The sequence below is a fragment of the Gobio gobio genome (genome assembly GCF_949357685.1).
Source record: "Gobio gobio genome assembly, chromosome: 23".
Lineage (NCBI taxonomy): Eukaryota > Metazoa > Chordata > Actinopteri > Cypriniformes > Gobionidae > Gobio > Gobio gobio.
In genome coordinates, this window is record NC_137119.1 from 21,705,647 (window position 1) to 21,730,258 (window position 24,612).

General features: G+C 43.0%; 1 protein-coding gene across 1 annotated transcript in view; it reads left to right on the forward strand.

The window, feature by feature from the left end:
• Positions 1-24,612, forward strand: part of dok6 (docking protein 6) — a 112,340-nt gene that overhangs the window by 69,033 nt on the left and 18,695 nt on the right. Inside the window, exons 4-7 of the mRNA XM_079805766.1 lie at positions 1,975-2,094; positions 7,299-7,488; positions 7,734-7,872; positions 12,696-12,804. Coding sequence (XP_079661892.1) covers positions 1,975-2,094; positions 7,299-7,488; positions 7,734-7,872; positions 12,696-12,804 — 558 coding nt within the window. The remainder of the gene's footprint in view (positions 1-1,974; positions 2,095-7,298; positions 7,489-7,733; positions 7,873-12,695; positions 12,805-24,612) is intronic.

Here is a 24,612-nt window from a genome sequence, read left to right on the forward strand (position 1 = left end):
TGTCTCGACTACTGTACTTCACTTCTTATTGGGCTGCCCGCTAGAACCATCACTAGACTACAATATGTTCAAAATTCTGCTGCCAGAGTCATCAATCAAGTCAAGAAATCTGACCACATCACCCCTCTGCTCTATAATCTACATTGGCTACCTGTTTCTGTCCTCATTCAGTATAAAATTCTATTGTTAACTTTTAAATGTCTTCATGGAATTGCTCCCCATTATTTATCTGAACTTCTGCACTAATATTCCCCTCGTCGTTCTCTCCGGTCATCTGACTTAAAAATGCTTACTGTACACTGCAAAAAATGCTTTTCTTAGTTAGTATTTTTGTCTTGTTTTCAGTCCAAATATCTAAAAAATCTTACATTAAGAAGCATTTACTAGACAAGCAAACGTTTTTGTCTTGTTTTTGGGGAAAATTACTAAAAATTAAGGGAGTTTTTGCTTAAAATAAGCAAAATAATCTGCCAATGGGGTAAGCAAAATAATCTTAATTCAAACAGAAAACTTAAAAATAGTAAAAAAAAAAAAAAAAAACTGGTAATAATTCAGTGCCAAATCAGCATTTTATTGATTTTTGAAGAATCATGAGACACTGGAGTAATGGCTTAATTATTGAAATAGAAAACAGTTATTTTATATTGCAATAATATTTCACAATAATACTGTTTTTACTGTATTTTTTAAACGCAGCCTTGATAAGCATAAGAAAAAAGTAATTATTCCCAACTTTTGACCGATAGTAACAACTGTATATAAAGTATCAATAAAAAAAAATTTAAATAGTAAAGTTCACCTAAAACAGAATTTTCTGTCATCATTTCCCCTCCTGTTGTTGCAAACCTGTATGAATTTCTTTCTTCCGTCATTGCACTTCCTAAAAATTGTCAGTAATTCTGTTTTCTTACTTGACAGCCAGTTTTTACTCGCATTTGGCACTTGACGAGTATTTTTAGACACCATGTCCACATCTATAAACTTGTCCGTCGATCTGCCTGTCACTTCCATATGTTTGTCTGTCCATCACTATACCCCTTTGTGTCTGGATATGACTACTGGCTGTTTTAGTTTTAAAACACAAATGTCTTGTAACATTAAATATTTAGGGTCAGATTTACTAAACAGGGAAAATTAGCATGAGGGCGAAATTCCAAAAAAGCGCTGATGGGAGTGGAAAGTTTGTGAGGCTACTCGCTCCAGCTCCCCCTCTCTTGACCTACTGTGGGCATGATGGGTGGAGCTGCATCCCCTAACCACACCCAAACCCTACCCATAACCCTATCTCTCCACCCATTAAACAGGTTACGCTCCACCCTTGAGCTCCATTATGCTCTGCAGCGAGCACTTCTTGGAAAGTAGAATTAAATGACACGCAAATTAAAGAACACAGACACAGCTATAATGATCAATGCAATCTACTAGTTAGCGTCTGAGCGTCTCTTAAGATGTGCTTTTTTGGCGGTAAATAATGGCACAAACATCAGTAAATTGACAAGGGCAAACCTTAGTAAATCACATTGCATGAATCATTTAAATACTCTCCTCCCATAAATTTTGCGTCTGAAAGGGAAACTCCTACAACTGCATATACAATAAGCGCTCTCATAACGCATATGTTGCAAAAATAACTCCCACGCAAAAAAAGCCAACGCCCTTTTCAGCGCAAATTTTTCACTGCATGTCTTTAGTAAATCCTGACAGTAGTTTTTTTAACGGCAAAAGAGGGTTTTGCGCTGGCGCAAGCTGTTAGTAAATCTGCCCATTAATATTCATAGAAATGCTGAGCTGGTTGATTAGAAAAATAACATTCATTACCAATGTAGCCTTCGCAAATTGGTTGTTTTTGTGCATTAGTGCTAAATCTGTAAATGTGTTTTTCTTCTACTTGTTTCCCATTTGCTGCTTACTCTTTAGTAGCTGCTCCTGTATATTTGCATGTAAACATGATGATATGGATGTGTGTGTCCACAGAGCTGGAGGCTGAAGAGTGGTGGAAGTTATTGTGTTTGGAGTGTCTGGGCAGCAGACTTAATGACATCAGCCTGGGAGAACCGGACTTGTTAGCAGCAGGGGTGCAAAGGGAACAGAACGGTCAGTATCCAATTAGAGCCCGGCTTTTTGGGTGATTTTTCCTCTTGTACTCCCTAAATGATTCTATTACAAGGACCAAATGTGTTTGTTAAACACAGTCCCTCCAGGTCTGTTCTCATGTTTATAAATGATCTGCTCTGGCCAAGGTTCTTTACTAAGCACTAATGGGTACTGCCGTGCATCAGAGCATCATTCCATAATGAAGCTTGTCATAGAGATGGATGAGATTATGACGCAGAAGAAAAGCAGGATGAATACGCATGGCACCTCTGCAGAAAAAAAAAATAAAACGCTGAAGAGAATGAGCTGGAATCTTAAGTGAATTCAATTTGTTTCTGTTAGAATGAATGGCAATGTGTTAAATTTAAAGATCAGTTTAAAGCTGTGGTTCTAAACGGGTTTGGCTTTGAGAATCCGATTTAACATTAGACATCAAGGGACAATCAAAACAGTACCAGAGCTGTTCACTGAACAAAAATGAACAGTTTTAAGGAACATTTAAAATACTTTTTATTACATTGAATGTATTCATTTGTTTGTTTCTTGCTCTCTGCAGCCAGTAATCAAATAAAACATATTCAAATGTAAAATGTTTTATGAAAAAATATAAACAATTATATATAATTATATATTAGGGCTGTCAAGCTAATTAATTACATGATGTGCCGATTAATTAATCAAATTTGTCTGAGAAAAATTACCCACAAAAGATAATTTAAAGTCATTATTGTGTTAAATGAGAAAAGCATCAAATAGACATTACAAAAAAGTAGCTTCAGAAAGAAATATTTGATTTGATTTGATTCAACATAGAATTTATTATACATAAACTTTTAGGCAACAATGGCCATGATTTTTTTGTCTTCCTAAAAGCTGCATCTGGAATGGTATTTTGATACATTTACAGAGTATTTATTTCAGTTCAGAGGTGGCATGAATGCATTTACACTGCATTTACAATTGCATAAATAATGCCATGAGATTAATGGGTTTTAAATGGGTATTAAAGGGATAGTTCACCCAAAAAATAAAACTTCTGTCATCATTTACTCACCCTCATGTCGTTTCAAAGCCGTATGACTTTCTTTCTTGTGTAGAACATTAAAAGAAGATATTTTGAGAATTTCTATTGTCTAATGTCAATTTTTTTCGTACAGTGGAAGGCAATGGTAACCAAAACAGATTGGTTACCAACATTCTTCAAAATATCCGCAAAAGAAAGTAATTCAGGGGCCGTTTACACGACACCAATGTATGTGAAGCCAATGTATAAAGTTAATTAAGATCAAGTTAATAGGTTAAAGGGTACATAACACACAGTTTCTGCCAATCTCTGTTAATCTTGAGTACCTATAGAGTAGTATTGCATCCTTCATATCTCTTTAATTTTATCATATTTATAAAAGACAGATACGTTGTATCGATTCTTTCCGAAAACAGCTGAACTCGTGGAGGCGTGCAGTGGGCAGAGCTAGAGACACACACACACACACACACACACACACACACACACACACACACACACACACACACACACACACACACACACACACACACACACACACACACACACACACACACACACACACACACACACACACACACACACACACACACACACACACACACACACACACACACACACACACACACACACACACACACACACACACACACACACACACACAAAATACATCATGACATTATCCCTGGATAACTTTCGATTCACTATACGTTCATGTTGTTTACATTATATGCACTTGCATGCGCCATTTGCCATCAAAACACAGACATTTGATGCAGTTTCACTCACTGTCTGCGGTTTCGACTCATGGCCGGGAACAAACAAACACACTTGCAGAACTCCGTTGCTGCTCCGGGAAAACAAACTGCATCCACTGTTTCCTTAACGCTGGGTTATTTGGGAAGCTGAACTTTCCCTCACAGCCAAAAACACACTTTAGTGACGTTGTTGGTTTTGTGGTATAAAAACAAAAAGACAGCGCTGTCAACGGCTTCCCTAACCCAAACAAAGCTCGTTGATGGGCACGCTCTTGCTCTCACTTTGGTTGATGTGCGCATGCGCTCTTCCGTGAGAAGTGCCCATGCGAGGAATTCCGCCCTTTATGACATCATACAGGGCCATACTTGAAAAAAACTTTACGAAACTTGTTTGAATCCTAAAGGGGTGTATTTGGCACAGAAATACTCCGTCATACGTCCAACTCGTTTTTTATTTTTATTTTGGCCATGTTTAGCATGAGAATCAAACTCTTTAACAGTGTAAATAAGTCAGAATGCATGACATAGCATTTGACCTCCCCTTTAAATTATTGATATGCTTATTATTAAAGGTGCAATATGTAGGATTTTCTTCAGTAAAATATCCAAAAACCACTAGGCCAGTGTTATATATTTTGTTCAGTTAAGTACTTACAATATCCCAAATGTTTCCAACTATTTTTAAATCGTGAGAAAATTGCGATTTTAACCAATGAACCAGGACGTGTGAGGGAGTCCTCGGTTTCCGCTTTTACTGGCGTAGAAACCATGGAAACAGACGTGAACAACTGCATAAGGTCTAGCGGCACGCTGTTATAGTATTTTTCAAACATTATGAACCATGGCAAGCAGACTTTGGAACAAAATTAGAAATCAAAAGAGGACCAGTATCGACGTGGCGTTTTCGAGATGGCGAGAGCTTCACAACAAACTTCGACTTGACAGAGATGTTCTTGCATGTGCTTTATTAGACAGGTGAGCAAATGTACATAAAACGAATCAATGTTATGACGCTCAAGACGATGAAATATTAGAATATCATCAGTATGATGTTCTAATGTTTTTGATGTAGCTTAGTTACTGCTAGTCTCATACAGCCAACAAACTAACACACAGAATAACATCATAGCTTTCAACACACTCAAATGCAGTTTAGATAGTGTAGACCAAGTGAAAGAGCATTGCGTTTCCTCACATTTTTAATTTGTCAAATAAACTGACCTGTTTGAGTAGTAATTCAGCACTTGCGGGTAGTTCGGTTGAATGAAATGGACTTGCGTGTGGCGCTGATATCTGTCTCTTATTAGTAATCGTGCCCTGTTTCATACCGCAGTCATGTATGCATTCACTCATCCACAAACATCATTAGATCCATCGGTATGACGTCAGTTCCTTGATTCCACGCTTATTCTCTGCGTCATCAATCTGCGCCTTTGTTATTGTTTTAAAGAGGTTAGCGACCCCTAGCGGCGAAAAATACATATTGTAGCTTTATGTTAAAAGTGAATCTAGTGTTCTTTAGCATTGCTGGTGTTTACCATGAACCCTGTCCCCACAGCAAACAGAACCGAACCGTGGCTCCAAAACCGTGATATGAACTGAACCGTGGCATTGATATTGTTACACTGTTGTCTGTGACTATAAGAACAGTCCTGACCGACAAGTTGAGAACCACTGTTTTAAGACAACATCATCCCCTCTAAGATCAGACTGTTTCAGTCCGAGATGGTCTGAGTTGTGTCTGTGTTTATGTGAGTGTTTTTTAAACATAATTCAGAAAATCAATATCAGTTCATCTCCAAGTGCTGCTGAAGCATTCAAGCATTAAGCTGCGTCAGACACCGTGCCGTGATCATCACATTTTTTTTCAATCAAATGACAGGCAAATATTGATTTGTTTTCATAACGAGAGCGCAATGTGTATATGATTATATCAGCTGGAGGTCAGCAAAATGATCATTTCTGCGCTATTCAGCAGCTGAGGAATAACGAGAGTTTGCCATTTGCGCTTCAATTAGACCCCTCTAACGGCGGGCTGCGATAATTAAATCAGAGTTAATTTTCACAATCCCTAAAATAGCCCCCACATTACATTGCCTCTTCCTCTAGAGAGACACATAGCTTATTTTGAAGCATTAGGTATAATTAGGCGCTATTAATTTGGATTATGAAGTGCACCCTTGTCTTTTTGGAGCTAATTGAGATGGTGTGGTTACTCCAGCCGTGGTTGGCTCAACTCTATGGCAACAATCTGTTGACCTTTGTGCACTGCAAGAGCCGCATCTTCAAGAAGGGAAAATAGTCCATTGGAAAAATAATAATCATGCTAGATGGCTCTGTTAAGATGTTCTCAAGCTCTCCAGCCGTACCCTTTAATTCTCTGTCATCTTTAAGCAGAGCAGAATCTTTCAGCTGCGCAAATAAAAGCTGCATACACCCATGCTGTTTTAGATGTCTTTAAATATGACAGCTGAATGGACTGTACTGCCACAGTGGTTGCCCTTTTTTAAGCAGATTTAATTATTATTAAAAGAAATGTCAATCAAACAGCAGTCTGCAACTTTTTCATGTGTTAAAGAAACGGTTTACCCTGTTATGAATTTTCTTTCACTCAAAACATTGGCACTTTCTATCATGGTAAGTTGGTAGGGCTGCTGAACTTCTATGTGTTATTTACTTACCACTCCTACTAACCTACTTTATATAAATTCCTAGGTTTATTGATTGAGCTTTATCTGTGCTTGTATCAAAATATATTAAACAACACTTCTGCAAAAATACAACCCTTGACCCTTTCAGCTTCATGGCTCCATTCTGGCATACAATGCCTACTTTTAGCTGTCCAATCAATTCCCAAATAAATAAAAAAATTAGGTCCCATTCTGCTTTTTTTTGCACTAAATATCCTGTTTTACTTGGTAATACTTTAATGAGTTGTGAACACTATTTCGATAAATATATTACATTATTATACATTATATATTATATAATAAAAAATGTATAATATTATATAATACATATAATGTAATATATAATGTATTATATAATAGTATACTATCATGTCACATTATTTGCATGTGGTTATTGAAAAAATAATTAAAAAATGTATATAAATCCTTTTTATAAGAGCGAACGAAGTATTCCATTTGAATTTCCATTTATTTTATCATATTTTATTTTATTTTATTTTGGAATATTTTTATCCAGATTCATTACACGGTGATGTATGATAAATGTATTTTATTAAAAAATATATATATTTTGGAATTTTATTTAATTAAATGTTTTGATTTTAATTGTTTATCTTATTACTTTTTATTTTTTATTACATTTTGTAATAAAAAATAAATAATATTTTTTATAATTTTACTTTATATCAATCTGCAGTACTTATGACTCTTAATTTTTTTTTTTTCCCCCAGAGAGATTTAATGTTTACTTGATGCCTACCCCAAACCTGGACATCTACGGAGAGTGCACAATGCAGATCACCCATGAGAACATCTACCTTTGGGACGTCCATAACGCCAGAGTCAAGCTGGTCATGTGGCCGCTCAACTCACTGAGGAGATACGGCAGAGACTCGACCTGGTTCACATTTGAGTCCGGGAGGTGTGTGAACGCCATTCTAGTTGGGTGTGCTTTTGTCTGACAAGATGTTTTCATCCTAAATCCAATAGTCCTGATTCTGCTGCTCTGGATATTGATTCGCTGATTCATGAAGGGGCTCAACATTTAACATAAGCTTTCCCTTGCAGACTGCCCTTAAAGTGTACTCCTACTGTTCAGCCTATTATGACAAGAGTGTGAGACAATAATTGCTTAGGGGTGTTTGCATGTGTGTTGTACTCTTACAGGATGTGTGATACAGGGGAGGGTTTGTTCACGTTCCAGACCAGAGAAGGCGAGATGATCTATCAGAGAGTTCACTCTGCCACACTGTCCATCGCCGAGCAACATGAACGCATGGTGATGGAGATGGAGAAAAGCTCACAGGTATAAAGTAAACTTCTAGAAAGCACATCTCAAAACTCTATAGGGCATGTTTCTTATTTAGTATTTTATAGCAATTCGCTGTATGTATTATTCTGTAATTATAGTATAAGCATATTTCACAAATGAGTCTCAATTTTAGTGTTCAAAATGGAGGGGTGTTTCTGGGGTTCTTTATTTATTTATCATTGATAAAATTGCTATAATAATAATAACTTCCATGCACACAGAAAATGCACCTTATTACTTCTATTCTTTAACTTTTGACAGTTACTGGAAAAACTATGGATTCAATCACCTTATACAAAACTAAAAAGATTTTTTGAAATACTAAAACTTTAATTCAAATTTTGGGGTCAGTAAGATTTTTTTTTGTTGTTGTTGAAAGACATTAAGGGCCCTATCTTGCACCCAGCGCAATTGACTTTGTACACCGACGCATGTGTCATTCCTATTTTGCACTCGCGCAAAGCGCGCTTTTCCCTCCACAGAAGCACGTCGCTAAACTAGTGAATGAACTTGCGCTACCTGGGCGGTTCAGCGCAAAAAAGGAGGCGTGTTCCGGCGCAAACAATCCCTGGTGCTATTTTGCTGTTGCATTAAACAATTGCGCCACTGACCAGAAAAAACCTAGTCTAAAGTCAGTGGCGCGTTGCGCGTTGTTCATTATATTTTAAGGGCGCATACTTGACCATAATGTATAGCGTGCACAACGCGCATACACTTTGCTCATGTAATCTACACAGATGCAACAGTTATTTTTGCAAATCATAAATTGTTACACTAAAAAAATATTAACACATGAGATGACGGAAATCATTGTGGTGTACCACGAAGATGTGAAAAAATAGGCATAAATCTAGCTTACAAATTATTCAGGCTAATTGTAGTCTAATAATTAAGGAGACCTGTTTGCCCAATAGTGGCAACTTCTGGCAAGACATATATGTATATAAGGACATCTAACAAATTGGTTTGTCCGTCAAGAACCAGGAAAAAAAATCGGTGAGGGTGGACGCAGCGATGTCCTCTGCTGGCGTCAGGTCCTGAGTAGAGGCAGATCCACCTCCCGTTACACGGCATGCCCGATTGATGCTGGCAAGCTTGGACTTTCCCCGTCTTCTGATGTCATTGTAGCGCTTGCGGCACTGGTGCGACGTCCTGGGGATGCCAGCTGATGAAACAATTGTGGCTATTTCCTCCCACGCCTGTTTAACCGACGCTATTTTGGGTGGGTTTCTCCCATCCCCATACAACACAACTTCTCTGTCTTTCACTGCTCTTACAAGCACATCAGTCTCCTCGGCTGTGAAGCGCTCCTGGCGTGCGCCTGGTAAATACGCCATAATAATAGCAATCCATAATGAAACTTGCGCACCTGCTTTTACAGGGAATGTTGGATGACGCTCTGATTGGTTTATTCACGTTACGCCCAAACCACACCTATGAATAATGAAGCTACTTCAGACCAACCCATTTTAGATTTGCGCCGGGCGCAAGAGCCATTTATCCCGCCGGGAAAATAGCAACAGCGCCGAGACCCGCCCACAAAGTTACTTGCGCTTCGCGCTTTGACACTTGCGTTTCAGAACGTTAAAATAGGGCCCTAAGACTTTTAATGAGCAAGGATATATTCAACTGACAAAAAGTTTGATGTTACAAAATATTTTTACTTCAAATAAATGCTGTAGGCCTATCACGGTTTTCCACAAAAATACTAAGCAGCCAACTGTTTTCAACATTGATAATAAGGCTACGTTCAGAATGGACGACACAAACCAAATGGAATCTGATCTTTTCAATTCCAATTTGGGCCACTTCCACATGGTCCTAAATCTAATACATACAGGTAAGATGTTTTACAATGTGACCTCAGTCTGAACAGTCATATAGGAATTAATGCGACTTTTACGCCACTCTAGATCAAAATTCATCACAATTCTGCGCTCATGGGATCGCAGCATGCGGTCAGATTTTACATAATTTATCAATACAGTTGTGAAAGTCAGTCAGTGGAAGGACCGTAATGTGTCAGAGCTCATAAGTATTACAGTGACAGCTCTATATACAAGCAAAACATCATAAATGTTTAAAAACTCTGCTCTCTTTTTTTGCGTCCTCATCTTTGTTTTTTATATGGCCAGCGCATAAATTCACTGGCTCAACATGTTCACGAATCAGATCACACAATATATAAATCACAATCGCTTACTTTAATTTTCTCTGTGGTCACTTTCATATGACGGCGTGCTGTTTGACGTCTTTTTATCGTTCTTTTGTGCATGCGGGTCAATCTGATATTGGCCACATTTAAAACAACAATGTGAACAGCTATACAAAAAAAATCAGATCGGAGCAGTAAATCGGGATTGAGCACTAAGCCTCACCGTGTGAACGTAGCCTAAAGTTCAGTTTCCACTGAAATTTGTCCCAGGAACTATTTTCCCCCAGACCTGATGCTGTCTGCATTTCCATCGTGGTCTAAAGCAGGGGTTTTCAAACTTTATCATGGCAAGGACCCCCAAATTTGATGAATCTTTTATGAGGGACCCCCTTCCTAAAATCCATCTATATATTTGTATGAAAAAACATAGACTATATGACTATAGTGAGAAAAACTCGCTAGACAGATATAAAGCAAACATATACAATTCTGGAAAGTAAGTACGGCAAGAAAGGAGACAAAAATTTATAAATGAAACAGGTATTTGTCTTTGTATTCTCTGGAATTTCAGGGGACCCCTTAGAATCTTCTGGAGGACCCCTGGGGGTCCCTGGACCCCAGTTTGAAAACCGCTGGTCTAAAGTACCATGAAGATTAGTCCAGTGACGTTGGACTGCGTGCGACTTTCCAGTTCCCGCTGGATTTCGTCCTCCGCATATAAGCTTAATAAAGCCTGAACCTCGTCATCAGTCCATCAGCCATATTTTTTAAACTCCATTGTTGATTCAAATAGCAAACAACTCATGCAGCACACACCTCAACAGACTTTTAAAAATGGTGGTTAAATAAAATGCTGCGTGGAGTCAACCAATCAAAAGACTGCGCAAACTCAATTAATCAGCATGTTCAGCACCCAAGTCCCACCCCCTTCATTTAGACCCTGGTCTCTGTGGTTGAAATGCACACCAGGGAGTACAACCCCTAAAGTCCCTAGTTACTGGGGAAAGTTCCTGAGGTGGAAACGCTGCTTAAGAAATGTTTCTTGAGCACCAAATCAGCATTGATTTCTGAAAGATCATGTGACACTGCTGATTGGGGGCAGTCGTGGCCTAATGGTTAGAGAGTCGGACTTGTAACCGGAAGGTTGCGGGCAGGAATTGTCGGTGGGGGGAGTGAATAACCAGCGCCCTCCTCCACCCTCAATACAACGACTGAGGTGAGACCCTTGAGCCAAGGCACCAAATCCCCAACTGCTCCCCGGGCGCCGCAGCAAAATGGCTGCCCACTGCTCCGGGTGTGTGTTCACGGTGTGTGTGTTCACTACTGTGTGTGCGCACTTGGATGGGTTAAATGCAGAGCACAAATTCCAAGTATGGGTCACCATACTTGGCCACACGTCACTTCACTTTTCACACTGAAGACTGGAGTACATTTGCTGCTGAAAATTCAGCTTTTAAAAATGTAATAGAAAACAGGTATTCATTGTAATAATATTTCACACCACTATTGTTTGTGCAGAACAATGCAGAATGCAGAAACAATTGCAGACTTGGTGAGCATATGAGGCTTTCAAAAGATTCACAAAAAAACGATAAAAGTTTACTGACCCCAAACTTTTTAATGGGATTGTATATGTGATTATTTCAGGGATTCATGTGTGCTACATAAGTCTAGATACTTTTTTTTAATTATTAGATTAGATTACCTAAAAATCGACCTTTTGTCATTGCACACAATGAAATTGTGGATCAGGAATGCAACATGCTTCTTTCCCTTTAGGATTCCTCTAAGTTTTTCCATGTCTTTACTTCTACAGCACACAGGTCACAGAACACTGGCATTATTGCACTGTTGATCGAATACCTTCATAAATGATGCGCTTATGTGTTCCTATAGCTCAAGTGGTAAAGCATGACGTTATTATCAACATCAAGGTCAAGAGTTTGATTCCCAAGAACACACATCCTGATAAAAAGCATACCTTCAGCTGCAACTGAAGTTGCTTTGGATGAAAGCGTCTAGCAAATGTGCACATGTGAATGGATTTGAGACGCATTTTAGTTGCAAGATAACAACAGAAATAACAGCCTCAAGAGGTTTTAAACGATCAAAGCTTTTTGCATCTAAACAGTAATGCCTTGAAATGTGATCTTGCCATTTTTATTGTCAGCGTATCACTGAAACCACATTTTGGTTATTTCTCTGTAACCTCCTGAAGCTAGTGAGGTTGATGAATCGTTCAGTCGCCTGGTGCGGATGGTCTTTTCTGCACTATTTAAACCTCGCTTGCGGTGAATCTGTGCTGTCATCTCTAAAACCTTCAGTAGAGGCTGATGAGACTTGACCATATGGCCCTCCGCTCAGATCTCGTATTCAGGACCCCTGCCAAAAATGCTGCTTGCTCTGAAATCTTAATCTAGAGTCCCGCTACGAGTGTTATTTGTTCGAATTTACGAAATGCTCTTAAAATGCTGTGATAAATGCTCTTTTTTTTAAAAGGCTGTAATGACATCACACTCCACCTGTCATCTGTAATGATCAAAACAGCCTAATGCTGTTTACTGCGAGTCTCTTTGAAATCCTCTCAGTGCAAACCCTTTCCGAGTGATTTGACTGGAAATATAACCAATGTAACCCAATGATTTTCTGCTCTGCCTCACAGACTCTTTCAAACGAGAGCACATTAACAAAGTCGATATCTCTCCCGCGAAGCGCTTACTGGCACCACATCACGCGTCAGAACAGCGTGGGAGACATCTGCAATTACCAAGGTAAGACAGAGCTCTTTCCCACTCCACAGATCAGTGAAAACACCATCTTTAAATGTTTGCCGTACTTATGAGGATGATGATTTCATCTGAAGCGCCATTGGGTACATTTTATAAATCTGTGAGCAACAATGGCCCTTTCGCTTGGGTAAAGTAAATCGAGTAAAGCAATAATACAGCAACATATTTGTTATGCATGTACCAGCGCTACATGCTCTTTTACATCCTGCTGTCCTTTCTGGTGTTCTTGAGGGAAAAGTGTTTTTTAAGACGGTTTGAGTGTGGTAATGCTTTAGTCTATCTGGAATCAGACTGGTGGATTTAATTCAATACTTTAAGTGTACATAAATTAAGCATGGAAGGTTTCCATAGTGATCTTGAATTACCAGTAAAGCTGTGTTCCGCATAGGGAGCGGATTTGCATAAAGTAGCTGATGAACATGAATTCATCTCATTAACTCAATTGTGTCAGCAAAACCTTACTGTATTTATGTTTATTAAAACATTTTGATGCTTCTCCTATTATGACAACACATAAATTCATACTGCATTTAAAGTAAAAGATTCTTACATCACATCTAAATGGATAGATTATCTAAAAATAACTATATATTTAATTTACTGACACTCATATTGTTCCAAACCCATTTGAGTTTTTTTTCTACAGTGGAACACAAGAGAAGTTTAGCAGAATGTTCAAACTGCTCTTTTCTTTACAGCAAAGGTGGATGGGGACCAGGGGCTTTCAGGACAAAAAAGCACCATGAAATGATCATAGAAGTAGTTTGTTTGACTCATGTGCTTCAGAAGCTGTTTAATAGCTTTGTGTGAGAAAAATACCAAATTTAAGTTAAGATTACTAATAATCTTGCTTTAAAAATGTTTGATGTATGGAAAAGAGCATCTTTTAAACTCCAAAAATATTCATTTTTTTGTTTTAAGTGCCCCTATTATGCTTTTTCGAAGTTGTGAAGTCAAAAGTGCACGATGAATACAGTTATTGTTTCTCAAAAGAAAGAATAGACTCTGAACCGCCTATACGAGTCGTCACTTTGTTACGGGTAACACATTTGCCTAATGCCCACCTATGGTCTTCATCAATTGCCCGCGAACAACGTGTACTTATCTCAAACACTTTAGCTGTGTTGTGTCGGGAAGATGCTGTTTTCCTCCATACTTGAAAAACCACGGAAAACGTCTCCGGTTACGTATTTAAGCTCTGTTCCCTGAGAACAGGGAACAAGACACTGCATCTTAGAATGCTTTGGGTAACGCCTCAGGCGTGACTGTGTCTGAAACGCCATCCTATTGGCCAGCGACAGCCTATGACATCATCATAGTTGCCATGAATGGCTGTGACAGACATAGAAATAGCAGTTTCAACTGAAATGCCAGAACCACTCCCTCTCAGTTCACACAAGGCTGTCAGTGACAGTATTCCCTACGGCCACTGCCCAAGCTATAAGCCTCAAAGAGGCTCACGGAATACATTGTAGGCCTACCAAGGCCACTCAAAGGCTTGGAACTGACAACTTCACCTGGAAGGGGTTCCTTTAAGGTAATATGGCCAGGGAGCCAACAGGAGCCCTAGTCAATCACTTCTCAGGGGAACCCTGAATGCCAGGGAGGCCGACCTGGCATTCTCTTGCAACCAAGTCTGGCCTACCACCTGTCTGTTTCTTAGAACAGAGCCTCTGAAACATTAGTAGAGGCATCCTGTGAAAGGGACTGCAAACTGGCAGTAACCACTCACACCGGACAGTAGAGACGGGCATCCTGGAGAGCAGGGCTCAGCATACCGCTTTCCAACCCTTGCAATCGAGGGGAGTTTCTCTGCTCGATCCTGGATCTACACGGCACTTGTATTTGCCTTGGAGGCTCGGCACTAATATGAATCCCTCTTGAGGGAAGTACTTCCAGCCTAAGGGCTGATCCGACAGGGAGGCCTCGTGAGAGTCCTTCAACCTTCTTGACCAGACTTAGGGAGCTAAGCACTCTAGAGACAACCCCCTGCTATGAGGGGAGTACTAGGCTCGACCTGAGAAGTAGACCAGGCTTTGGCCTAGATTTAGGGAGGCTCCCAGAGGCTTGGGTGGAGAATGCTTAGCAGACCACCTCGAAATATCCCTTATTCCAAGCCTAGGCCAGCTATTTGGGCGGCCCTTGTAATGGCCAGCACACAAGCATAGCTCACTACCAAGCCCAAAGGCAGGGCATACATTTTTTGGGAACAGCTTATCACAGGGCCAGCTTCAGGCCTAATGTAAGACGTGCCTGGGAGAAATCGCAGGAGGAGGAAGGAAGAGCAGAGAAGGTAACCTCGGAGGGAAGGGATTGCTCACCAACACTAGGTGCGTTCATACTGAATCGTCTTCCTCAGATCCCTCGTCTTCCTGGAGTCCCACCTTCTCTGCACCTTATCCCTGGGTGGAGGAGGCGCACAAGTGGAGATCACCGGACTTTTGGCCCTGTCTCCGATCCTTGAACCGGGACGGGACGGGCCTGGACCTCCTGCATGTCTGGGCGCGGATTCAGACCTCAGCGGTATAAACGCTGCCTAGCGCAGCTTCGCCTCTCTGAACCTTCCCTCCACCGCCTCAATGGAGGTGCCAAAAAAGTTAAAATGGGAAAAAACCAGCACATTGAGGAGAAAGCTCTTCTCTCTTTCCCTGATGTCACTACCTCCTCGGTCCAAATCCTTAGCCGATCAGGTATGCTTGCAAAACAGCCCTCGTGTGCAATGCACTAGTAGAGCACTCTCTTCAGGATCAGAGGATGTAAGAGACAACACATCCTCTTCCAGATGCTCATTCTCATCAGCCACCGCAGGGCGCGAGAGGTTTGCACCCCTCCCAGGCTTCATCTGGCAAAAACCCACAATCTACGTCCCTGCTCTGCCTCCTAACCACTGGGACCAGATGCCTGTTCCTCTTCCCTCGAGAAGAGGACAAAAACGAGAGTGGCCCTCAAGAACTTCCCATGCGTGCTCTTCACCCAGGCAGTAAACGCATAAGATGTGAATCATCTGGGGTCAAAAGCTTGGACACAGATCCACACACCTACTGAAATGTTTGTCACTTACCAGTAATTCAGAGATCACGTTACAAACAAACAAAAGGATGACATGTTCTCGAGGCGCCCCTTATATACTTCCTGGTCGCACTATGATAATGTCATAGGCTGTCGTCGCCCAATAGGATTGCCGTGATTCGATTGTGTTTCAGACACCGTCACGCCTGAGGCGTTCCCCAAAGCGTTCTAGGACGCAGTGTGAGTTCTCTTTCAAAAGGGAACTACTTTTAAACAGGAAATTAACGTACATATCGTACATAACGTACATGGAATATTTACGTACATATTTATATTCACATGGGATTAGTATTACCTGAGGACATTTTTCCGGACCTTTTTACATAATGAAAAAGTCGCCATAATCTTTACTGACATTGTCCGTAATGATTACTGAGATTCGGATGGGACTAAAATCACTGAGAAGCTCTGGTAATAATTACTTTACCCCACCTCTCCATGTTAAACTCATCCCATCCGAATAGGACTTATAGTGAAATATTTATGCAAATCAGCTGTGGGCCACTATTACCTAGAATTGTGTCCATTAATGCAGATTGTCTGTTGTTATTACTACTTTGAGTAATGATAAAAGATGGAGCAAGATTTGTTTTACAAACTTTAATGTTACATCAGTCCATCACGTTAGTGCTCAACTAATGGATGTGCTGTTATTGATACAGTTGATACAGTTCCCACATGTGCACCGCACTGAATTAAAAATATACAGCTGCAACATCTCATAATGTACTGAATGTCAAACTGAGTAGCTTATCATTGGGAAACGTCCTGCTCAAGTCGTCCTTGCGATGGAGGTTCGGGTTGAATAACTAGTTCTTCCAATGTTTCATCATCGGACTCGCGCTCGGATTGAAATGGTAAAATAGACGTCATTGTTACTGTCTTTACAGTGTGTACAATCACTGAACTTTAGGAAGCCCATGGATGGAGCTGAAGTTCAGTTATGGTAATGTGATGGGGTTTTTTTTGGGCGCTGTAAGCAGTAGACCAATCACAACAGACTGGGCCATCTGACCAATCAGAGCAGAGTAGTTCACGGAAAGGAGAGGTTTAGAGAGACTGAATATTTGAACGAGTCATTTGAGAATCATTGAAAAATGTGGTGATGTGCAATGTATATTATGAGAAAAAGAACGCGTTTTTTTTTACCTTTGATGCATGTAAACCTGTTGTAACCTGTTGTCGTAAAAAAAATAAAAAAGGAACCTTTAAAGTAGCATAATAGGGGCACTTTAACTGAAAGCTGCCATAGGGATTTCAGTGAATATTTACAGATTTTATTTTTGAACTATTCTTTTAAACAGACATTTCAATTACTCATGTAAACCCCTCACTGATGCATATTTAAATCCACGTTACAAAAATACATTTTGCATCTTGCTATTTGTGCGCCATTGATTTTCTATTTCATTTTCCATGGCTTTCCATTTTAGCTAATGCTTTTGAGTGTTGGATTGAAAGAGTGCGTATAGGTCCATGTGGTCCGGAAAGACGTAGCATTAGGGAAATTATGTGTCCATCTGCTGGGAGAGAGACGAGTTAATCTGCCTGGTGAGAGATAACTGGACACCACATGGTTTTGGAGCCTCTGTCTTTGTCATATGCGAATAACCTGCGTTTTTACTGTTACGCAATTTCACACGACACAAGGAGGAAATTTGAACATATGAACGCGTTAGTGTAAACATACAAAAAGATTATTGGCTATAATGGCAAGATATTTGCGTCCCTAATCAGTGAAAAAATGTTTCGAGGCAGCTCCAGCTGCTGATGTATCTGCCTCTGAGGCAGCCAGCCTTAAAGCCTCTGTCTCGTTCATCATTGTGGCATTCCCATTGTTGAGATGTTAGCCTGATATAGTGAATGTTCCCCCTCCTCATCAGCTTCCCTCAGAAATACAAATTCAGCAGAATGCTGCTTTTTTTCAATGAATAAATTGAGTGCATCACCATGTTGAAGGACGGTGTTTAGGTTGAAGAGTCAATGAGAGTGCGTGCCTTCCGTAAGAGGAAAATGGAAAATATTATAAAGATCTCTGCTGTGCAACAGCACACTTCTTACGAATTGTGCTGAATAGAGAACTTTGCCACCTGCGTAAGATAGCATATACAGCATAAGATGCTTTTTTTAATCAATCAGCATGCATATGAACAACCCACCGCACTGCTGTGTACGGTAGTATACTATACAGTTTATGGCATAAATCTAATCATTCACACCTGAAGAATGAGTACTAAATCAATGCACAAAGGTGAATTGGTGACAGCTGGTCATTAACAAACAGTATGTAATGTTCAGCATGTTCATTTAACTGCTCACTAGTTTGTGTACATTTAAATGTTACATTTAAAAGTTTTTACAAATGTTTCAATAAAATATAAAATGTTATTAAAAAAATGTATATATGTAAATGTTTATTAATTAAATGTTTGGTTTACTTAAAGCCTTTATCTTTTAATGCATTATAAAGGTATTCCTAAAGTACATCATAATGCATTCTATCTTTTCATGAACAACCATAACCACAGTTAAAATGCATTATAATATTCACAGATTCCTTGTTACATTTCGTGTTTTAATGCATTATACTTTATAAAGGTATATTATAATGTATTATATCTGTGGTTGCAATTATTCATGAGATCATACAGTGCATTATAAGATGCATTACAAGGCATTAAATTATTTTAAATTAATTAAATTAAATAAATTAAATTAACTTTTACTGTATTGTTGATCAAATAAATACAGTCTTGAGCATATGATTTTCAAAAATATTTAAAATACACTTTATTTTGATGGTCCCCCAAAGTAACTTTGCAACTACATGTCAGGTCAGGTCAGTAGCAGAGGCATCATGACCATTCAAACCACGTGCCCTGAGCCAGAGACAGGCGCTCTCAGCGGCGGCGCTCATCATATATCATAAATATGTCATAACATATGTCATATGTTCAGTGTTTTCAAACATATAATGTTTGTTTTATGTTTCTTTGCTGACATTTAAATACAGATAAGTACTAGCAAAAAAACATTAATAGTTTGTAAAGTATACACTGATGTTTATGGAAGCAGCAATAATCCTTTCAAATAGCCTGTAATTTGACTTTTTTTTTTTTTTTAATCATATTATACACATTGCGTAGGTAACTATACAGTTTACAATATTATCTTAGAATATTGTAGGTACAAAATGAATAGTGCCTCAACGTTTACTCTTTTGCACTTTTACACTGTCACTGTCATTCCACCGAACTTGGCGTACGCTATGTAATGGAGGACATTGGGTTTGCAGGACTTCACTCTGGTTCACAAAATGCGTTGTACAACGCCGAGGTGCAGTTTGCCTTGCTTTGTCAGTGCTTTAATTAGTTTGTTTCTATAAGCTACAAAATGTAAGGAAGACTGAATCGATGCAGGATTTATAGTCCTAATATTCTTAATTTTCTGGAATAGCGACAGTAAAAATACGTTAATAATGTTTTCGCTTCCATAATTCAAAAGAATAATTGTATATGATGACATTGTAGTAATTATTACAGTGAAAGCCAGAGTAAAGTTTTATTCTAATAATAGTTATTTTTATTTGGGGGTTCGTTTTTTTCTACATGAAACACAAACAGTTCTGTTGTCAACCCTGCCCCCATCAAGTGGTGCCCCCTCAAAAAGACTAATTGCATGATGCCCCTGGTCAGTAGAATAAGTAGACATGTAGCAAAGTTACTTATAGTTAGTAGAATGTCTAAAGTGGACCATCAAAATAGTGTTCATCAAAAATATTACCGTCCTCAAACTTTCGAACAGTAGTGTGTAAATCAAAGTATAATGAGATTTCTAACTATTAGAATCTACATCAAATTAAAGTGTTAGTTCACCAAAAATGAAAATTCTGTCATTAATTCCTCACCCTCATGTCGTTCCAAACTCGTAAGACCTTCGTTCATCTTTGGAACACAAATGAAGATATTTTTGATGAAATCCGAGAGGTTTCTGACCCCTCCATAGACTGCTATTTAATTAACACTTCCAAGGCCCAGAAAGGCAGTAAAAACATTGTTAAAATAGTCCATCCAACTCCAGTGGTTTAACCTCAATTTTATGAAGCGACGAGAATACTTTTTGTGCGCAAAAACAAACAAAAATAACGACTTTATTCAACAATTTCTTCTAGCCTGTGTCAGATTATTATGCTGTTGACAGTAAACAGTGCAGCGCTTTCTAGTTCTACGGCAGAACGGCTCGTGCGCATGTGTCGTGATGCTCATGTGAACAGCGCCGGCCAATGGTAAGCCAGCGTTCTGGAAGTGCTGTGTTTTACACTACGTCAAGAGAGTAAGGCCCAATCCCATTTCTACCCCTTAGCCCTTCTCTTTCCCCTATCCCTTTGTTTTGCGCGTTCACGTGAAGGGGTAGGGGTGTCTCGATTCTCTTTTGGCTGGAGTGGTAGGGGTAAGGGAAAGAGCAAGATAGCCCTTCAAATAAAGATTTTTTCAGGACCACACTTCGAACGAAGGGGTATGAGGAGTTCCCTTTCGTTCAGTCACTCCGACGTACGTCAGTGACTGACGAATGGGGGTTTCGCTTAGAAGCCAATCATCTTCGAGTATTCAACAGCGCCCAATGGCAGTGCCAATACCATGGGCATGCGGAATTTGCATGCGTAACTCCGCCCCACCTGGTGGGTATATAAGGAAGTACGCTGGCAACATCGCATTATGTTTCTGCTTTGGAGCCAAGAGGATCTCTTCACTCCTACAAGCCTGAATTCTGAAGTCTTCTCTTCAGTCTTCGAGACCAGCGGTTCTCCAGGGTGTTGGTGTTACGGCGCGTTCCAGCGATCTCATGCTGCCTGCCTGCTGATCTGTGCAGTGATCTGCAACAGCTGTGTGTGTGTTTCCCTGGGCGCTTCGGCACTCTGCAGAGCTTTCCTCTCACAAAAAGAGCTTGCGTGTGGCACGTCTTTTTCAAGACGGTTCGCCCGTGCACTTCCGGGTGCGATCGATCTCCGTTGCTGTCTATGGGCACATTCCCTGCTCGATGTGTTTGGGCTTCAGCACGTTCGGGCAGTGTTTGTGGATGCGTCATGTTCCCACTGCGGGAACGTGACCATCGCGATGTCGCGGTCGAGACTCTATCTCCGTGAGGAAAGAGAGTCCCCTCTGCCACACCCCAATCTACCATCTCAGAGAGAGGTGGTACTTTGGCTGGTGGCCAGGGTGACCTGAGTGCGGTGCCGTGGTATTAAGAACCCCGACGATCATTCCTCGGGCCACGCCCCCTCTCGCACATTGCTTAAACCCGCGAGTGTTGGACTGAAACAGCGGCCCGTCTCTGACGCCTCGTTCGTTTCGTTCACGCTCCAGATAGCAGTGAGATGTCGATCGCCGCATCCCAAGGTGGGCTGGAGTCCTTTGGGGATGACGATTAGGTTGTGCTCCGCCTCCGGGTGTGTCAGCGCTGCCTGATCCGACCTAAAGTTGACAGCCATGTTATCTCGGGCAGCTGCGAGTCTCGCGCTGGTGTGGAACTCCGCCCAGTCGCGAGTGCTCGTGGTTGCGCGATTGGTTTTTGGGGGCGGCACCCGACAGCTGTTGGGCCCCGCCCCCAATGCCTTTCGTTCCCGAGGTGCATGAGGAGATCACGCGGTCCTGGAAGTCCCCGTGCTTCCCGCGATCGTTTGGTGGCCTCCTCCGCCTTCTCTGCCCTTGATGGGGCCGCGGCCTAAGGGTACACTGGGGCCCCCTCACCCCCACTGTTGAACTCTCTGTTGCGCACTACGGTGTCCACAGAGGGCTTGACGTGGCGTGGTGTGGCTGTCCTAAGCACCCTCCCAAAGCCTGTGGGCTCGTCTACTTCGGTGACGTGGTCCTGCAGAGCTACGGGCAGGCCGCCGCCCCTTTGCACATGCACAAGGGTGGAGCCGACCCAGGGCTCTTCATTGAGCTGCGTGCCGCAACTGATCCCGCCCCCGGGCGGTGAAGGTGGCCACACGCTCCCTGGGTCGGGAGATGTCCACAGCTGTGGTCCGGGAGAACACCTGGCCTTACCTGGTGATGTGGAGGACGTTGAGCGGGCCCGCCTCCTCAACTCACCCATATCCCAGGCTGGCCTCTTCGGCGGCGCGGCTGAGAACTGCGCCCAACGGTTCTCGGCCGCACCCAGAGCAAACTGAGGCTGTAACACGTACTGCCCCGGCGGCCAGCTGCTGCACCAGCCGCCGGCTCAGTCGCCTCAGTCCGCTCGCCGCCGAGGGCGCCCTCCCTCGGCCTGCCCGGCCCCAGCAGCAGCCTTCACTCGGGCCGCGCCGTGGAGGTGGTTGAGGATGACGCCCAGTCCGCTCCCCAGCCTGGTTAAACGCCAGGCTGGAGGTGGACAACTCAGAGATGGGTTCCAGTTCTTCCCAGGGGATGGTAGCAGGACCTCTCCTTCCCCCGGTGGAGGGCCGGGGGGAAAAATCCTTCCGCTGCTGGCCCCCGGGCTAGCAGCGCTTGGGAAGAACTCATGTCCCTGTCTCTGAGGACCCAGAGACCGGCGATGGCAGTGTGTGCCGCCTCCGGGCCGCGCCACTCTCGTCCCTCGCTCTCGCCAGCCTCCTCTCAGAGCAGACCCCAGTGGAACGTGCGTCCTTCCCTGGTCTCCTCTGTCAGGACGCAGCAGTTAACCGTGCCCCCGCACCGGGACGCCCAACAGCCTCCCATGTCCGGGCCGGTAACGCTGCCTCGCTGCCCCACCCTGGGTACGTCTGTGGTCCGAATGACCCCGCTGGTGCAGTTCCTGGGAGTCTGGCTTCAGCTTCCGGGACTGTTCCGCTGGGTCGCGAAGACCATCAGGTGCGGCTATGCGATTCAGTTCGCGCAGGTTCCTCCCCGCTCTGGGGAGGCCGCCCGCTATGATGGGGCCTATCCCCTGTCATGCGTGCGGAGGTCGTCACCCTACTGGCGAAGGGTGCGATCGAGCCTGTCCCTCCAGCCGAAGTGAAGTCCGGCTTCTCAGCCCTTGCTTCATTGTACCCTAGGAAACCGGTGGGTTATGGCCAATCCTGGATCTGCCCGTCTTGAACCGATCCTTCTCAGGCTTCCGTTCAGGATGTCGGTAGCGAACGCCTCTTTGGACACGTTCGTCCGGTAGATTGGTTGCAGCGATCGACCTGAAGGACGCTTACTTCATGTCTCCTTCCTCGACGCGGACCGTTCCTACGGTTTGCTTCGAGGGGCGGACATTCAGTACGCAGTCCCCCCATTCGGGCAGCTCTGTCCCCTCGTGACTCTACGTAGTCTATCAAGGCAGCCCTTGCGCCACTCGGCAGCACGGGGTTCGCATCCTGAACTACTTCGATGACTGGCTCATACTGGGTCACTCTCGTAAGCAGGTCTGCGGACACAGAGTCCAAGTGCTCCGGCACTTAGCCCGTCTGGGCCTTCGGGTCGACTGGGAGAAGAGCAACTCTGCCCCGTGCAGAGGATCTCCTTTCTCAGTCTGGTTTCCAACTCGGTCGCAGGTGCGTGCTGCTTACCAGCGAGCGCGCACATAGTCTCTGCTGACTTGCCTTCGTCAATTCGAGGGCGAGAATGCGGTCCCACTGAAGCTATTTCAGAGGCTCCTGGGCATTTGGCATCTGCAGCCGCGGTGACGCCGCTCGGATTGCTACTTATGAGACCGCTCCAGCACTGGCTACGCGATCGAGTCCCGAGATGGGCATGGCGTTCTGGCACGCTCCGGGTACAAGTGACTCGGGCCTGCTTACAGACTCTCACCCCATGGTCGAACCTCAGGTTTCTACGGACCGGTGTGTCCTTAGAACGAGTTTCCAGGCATCTTGTTGTATCAACAGATGCATCATCCACGGGCTGGGGTGCCATGTGCAATGGACAAGCAGCCGCGGGCTCCTGGACAGGACCCCAGCGCCTTCTGCATGTCAATTGCCTCGAGTTACTGGCAGTACGGTTCGCCCTGCACCGCTTCCGAGCGTTGCTGAAGGGTCAACATGTACTAGTCAGGACAGACAACACGGGGCGGTCTACGCTCCCGCCGTATGTCTCAACTCGCCCGCCATCTCGTTTTATGGAGTCAGAAGCATCGGAGGTCCCTTCATGCTGTCCACATCCCGGGAGTCCTGAACCGTGCAGCCTACGAGCTCTCACGGCTTCAGCCACTTCCTGGAGAATGGAGACTCCATCCCCAGACGGCCCAGCTGATATGGGAACGGTTCGGCGACGCACAGGTAGTCCTGTTGCCTCCCAGGACTCTTCCCATTGCTCCCTGTATTATTCCCTGACCTATGGTCGGCACGGATGCACTGGTGCACAGCTGGTCGTCGGGGCTACGCTATTATGCGTTTCCCCCAGTGAGCCTTCTCGCACAGGTACTGTGCAAGATCAGGGAGGACAAGGAGCAGGTCATGTTGGTCGCCCCGTTGGCACGGCCGGACCTGGTTCTCAGAACTGCTACTCCTTGCGACAGCCCCTCCCTGGCCTATTCCTCTGAGACTCCTCACTCAGAGACGGGGCACCTTTTGGCACCCGCGTCCAGCGTTCTGGAAGCTCCACGTGTGGCTTCTGGACGGGACGCGGCTGGTTTGAGTAGCCCTCCACCTGCGGTGGTCGCTACCATCACTTCCGCTAGGGCAGAGTCTACTCGACACCTCTATGCGTTGAAGTGGGACCTCTTCGTCACATGGTGCTCTTCCCGCCAGGAAGACCCCTGGAAATGCCCGATCGGGTC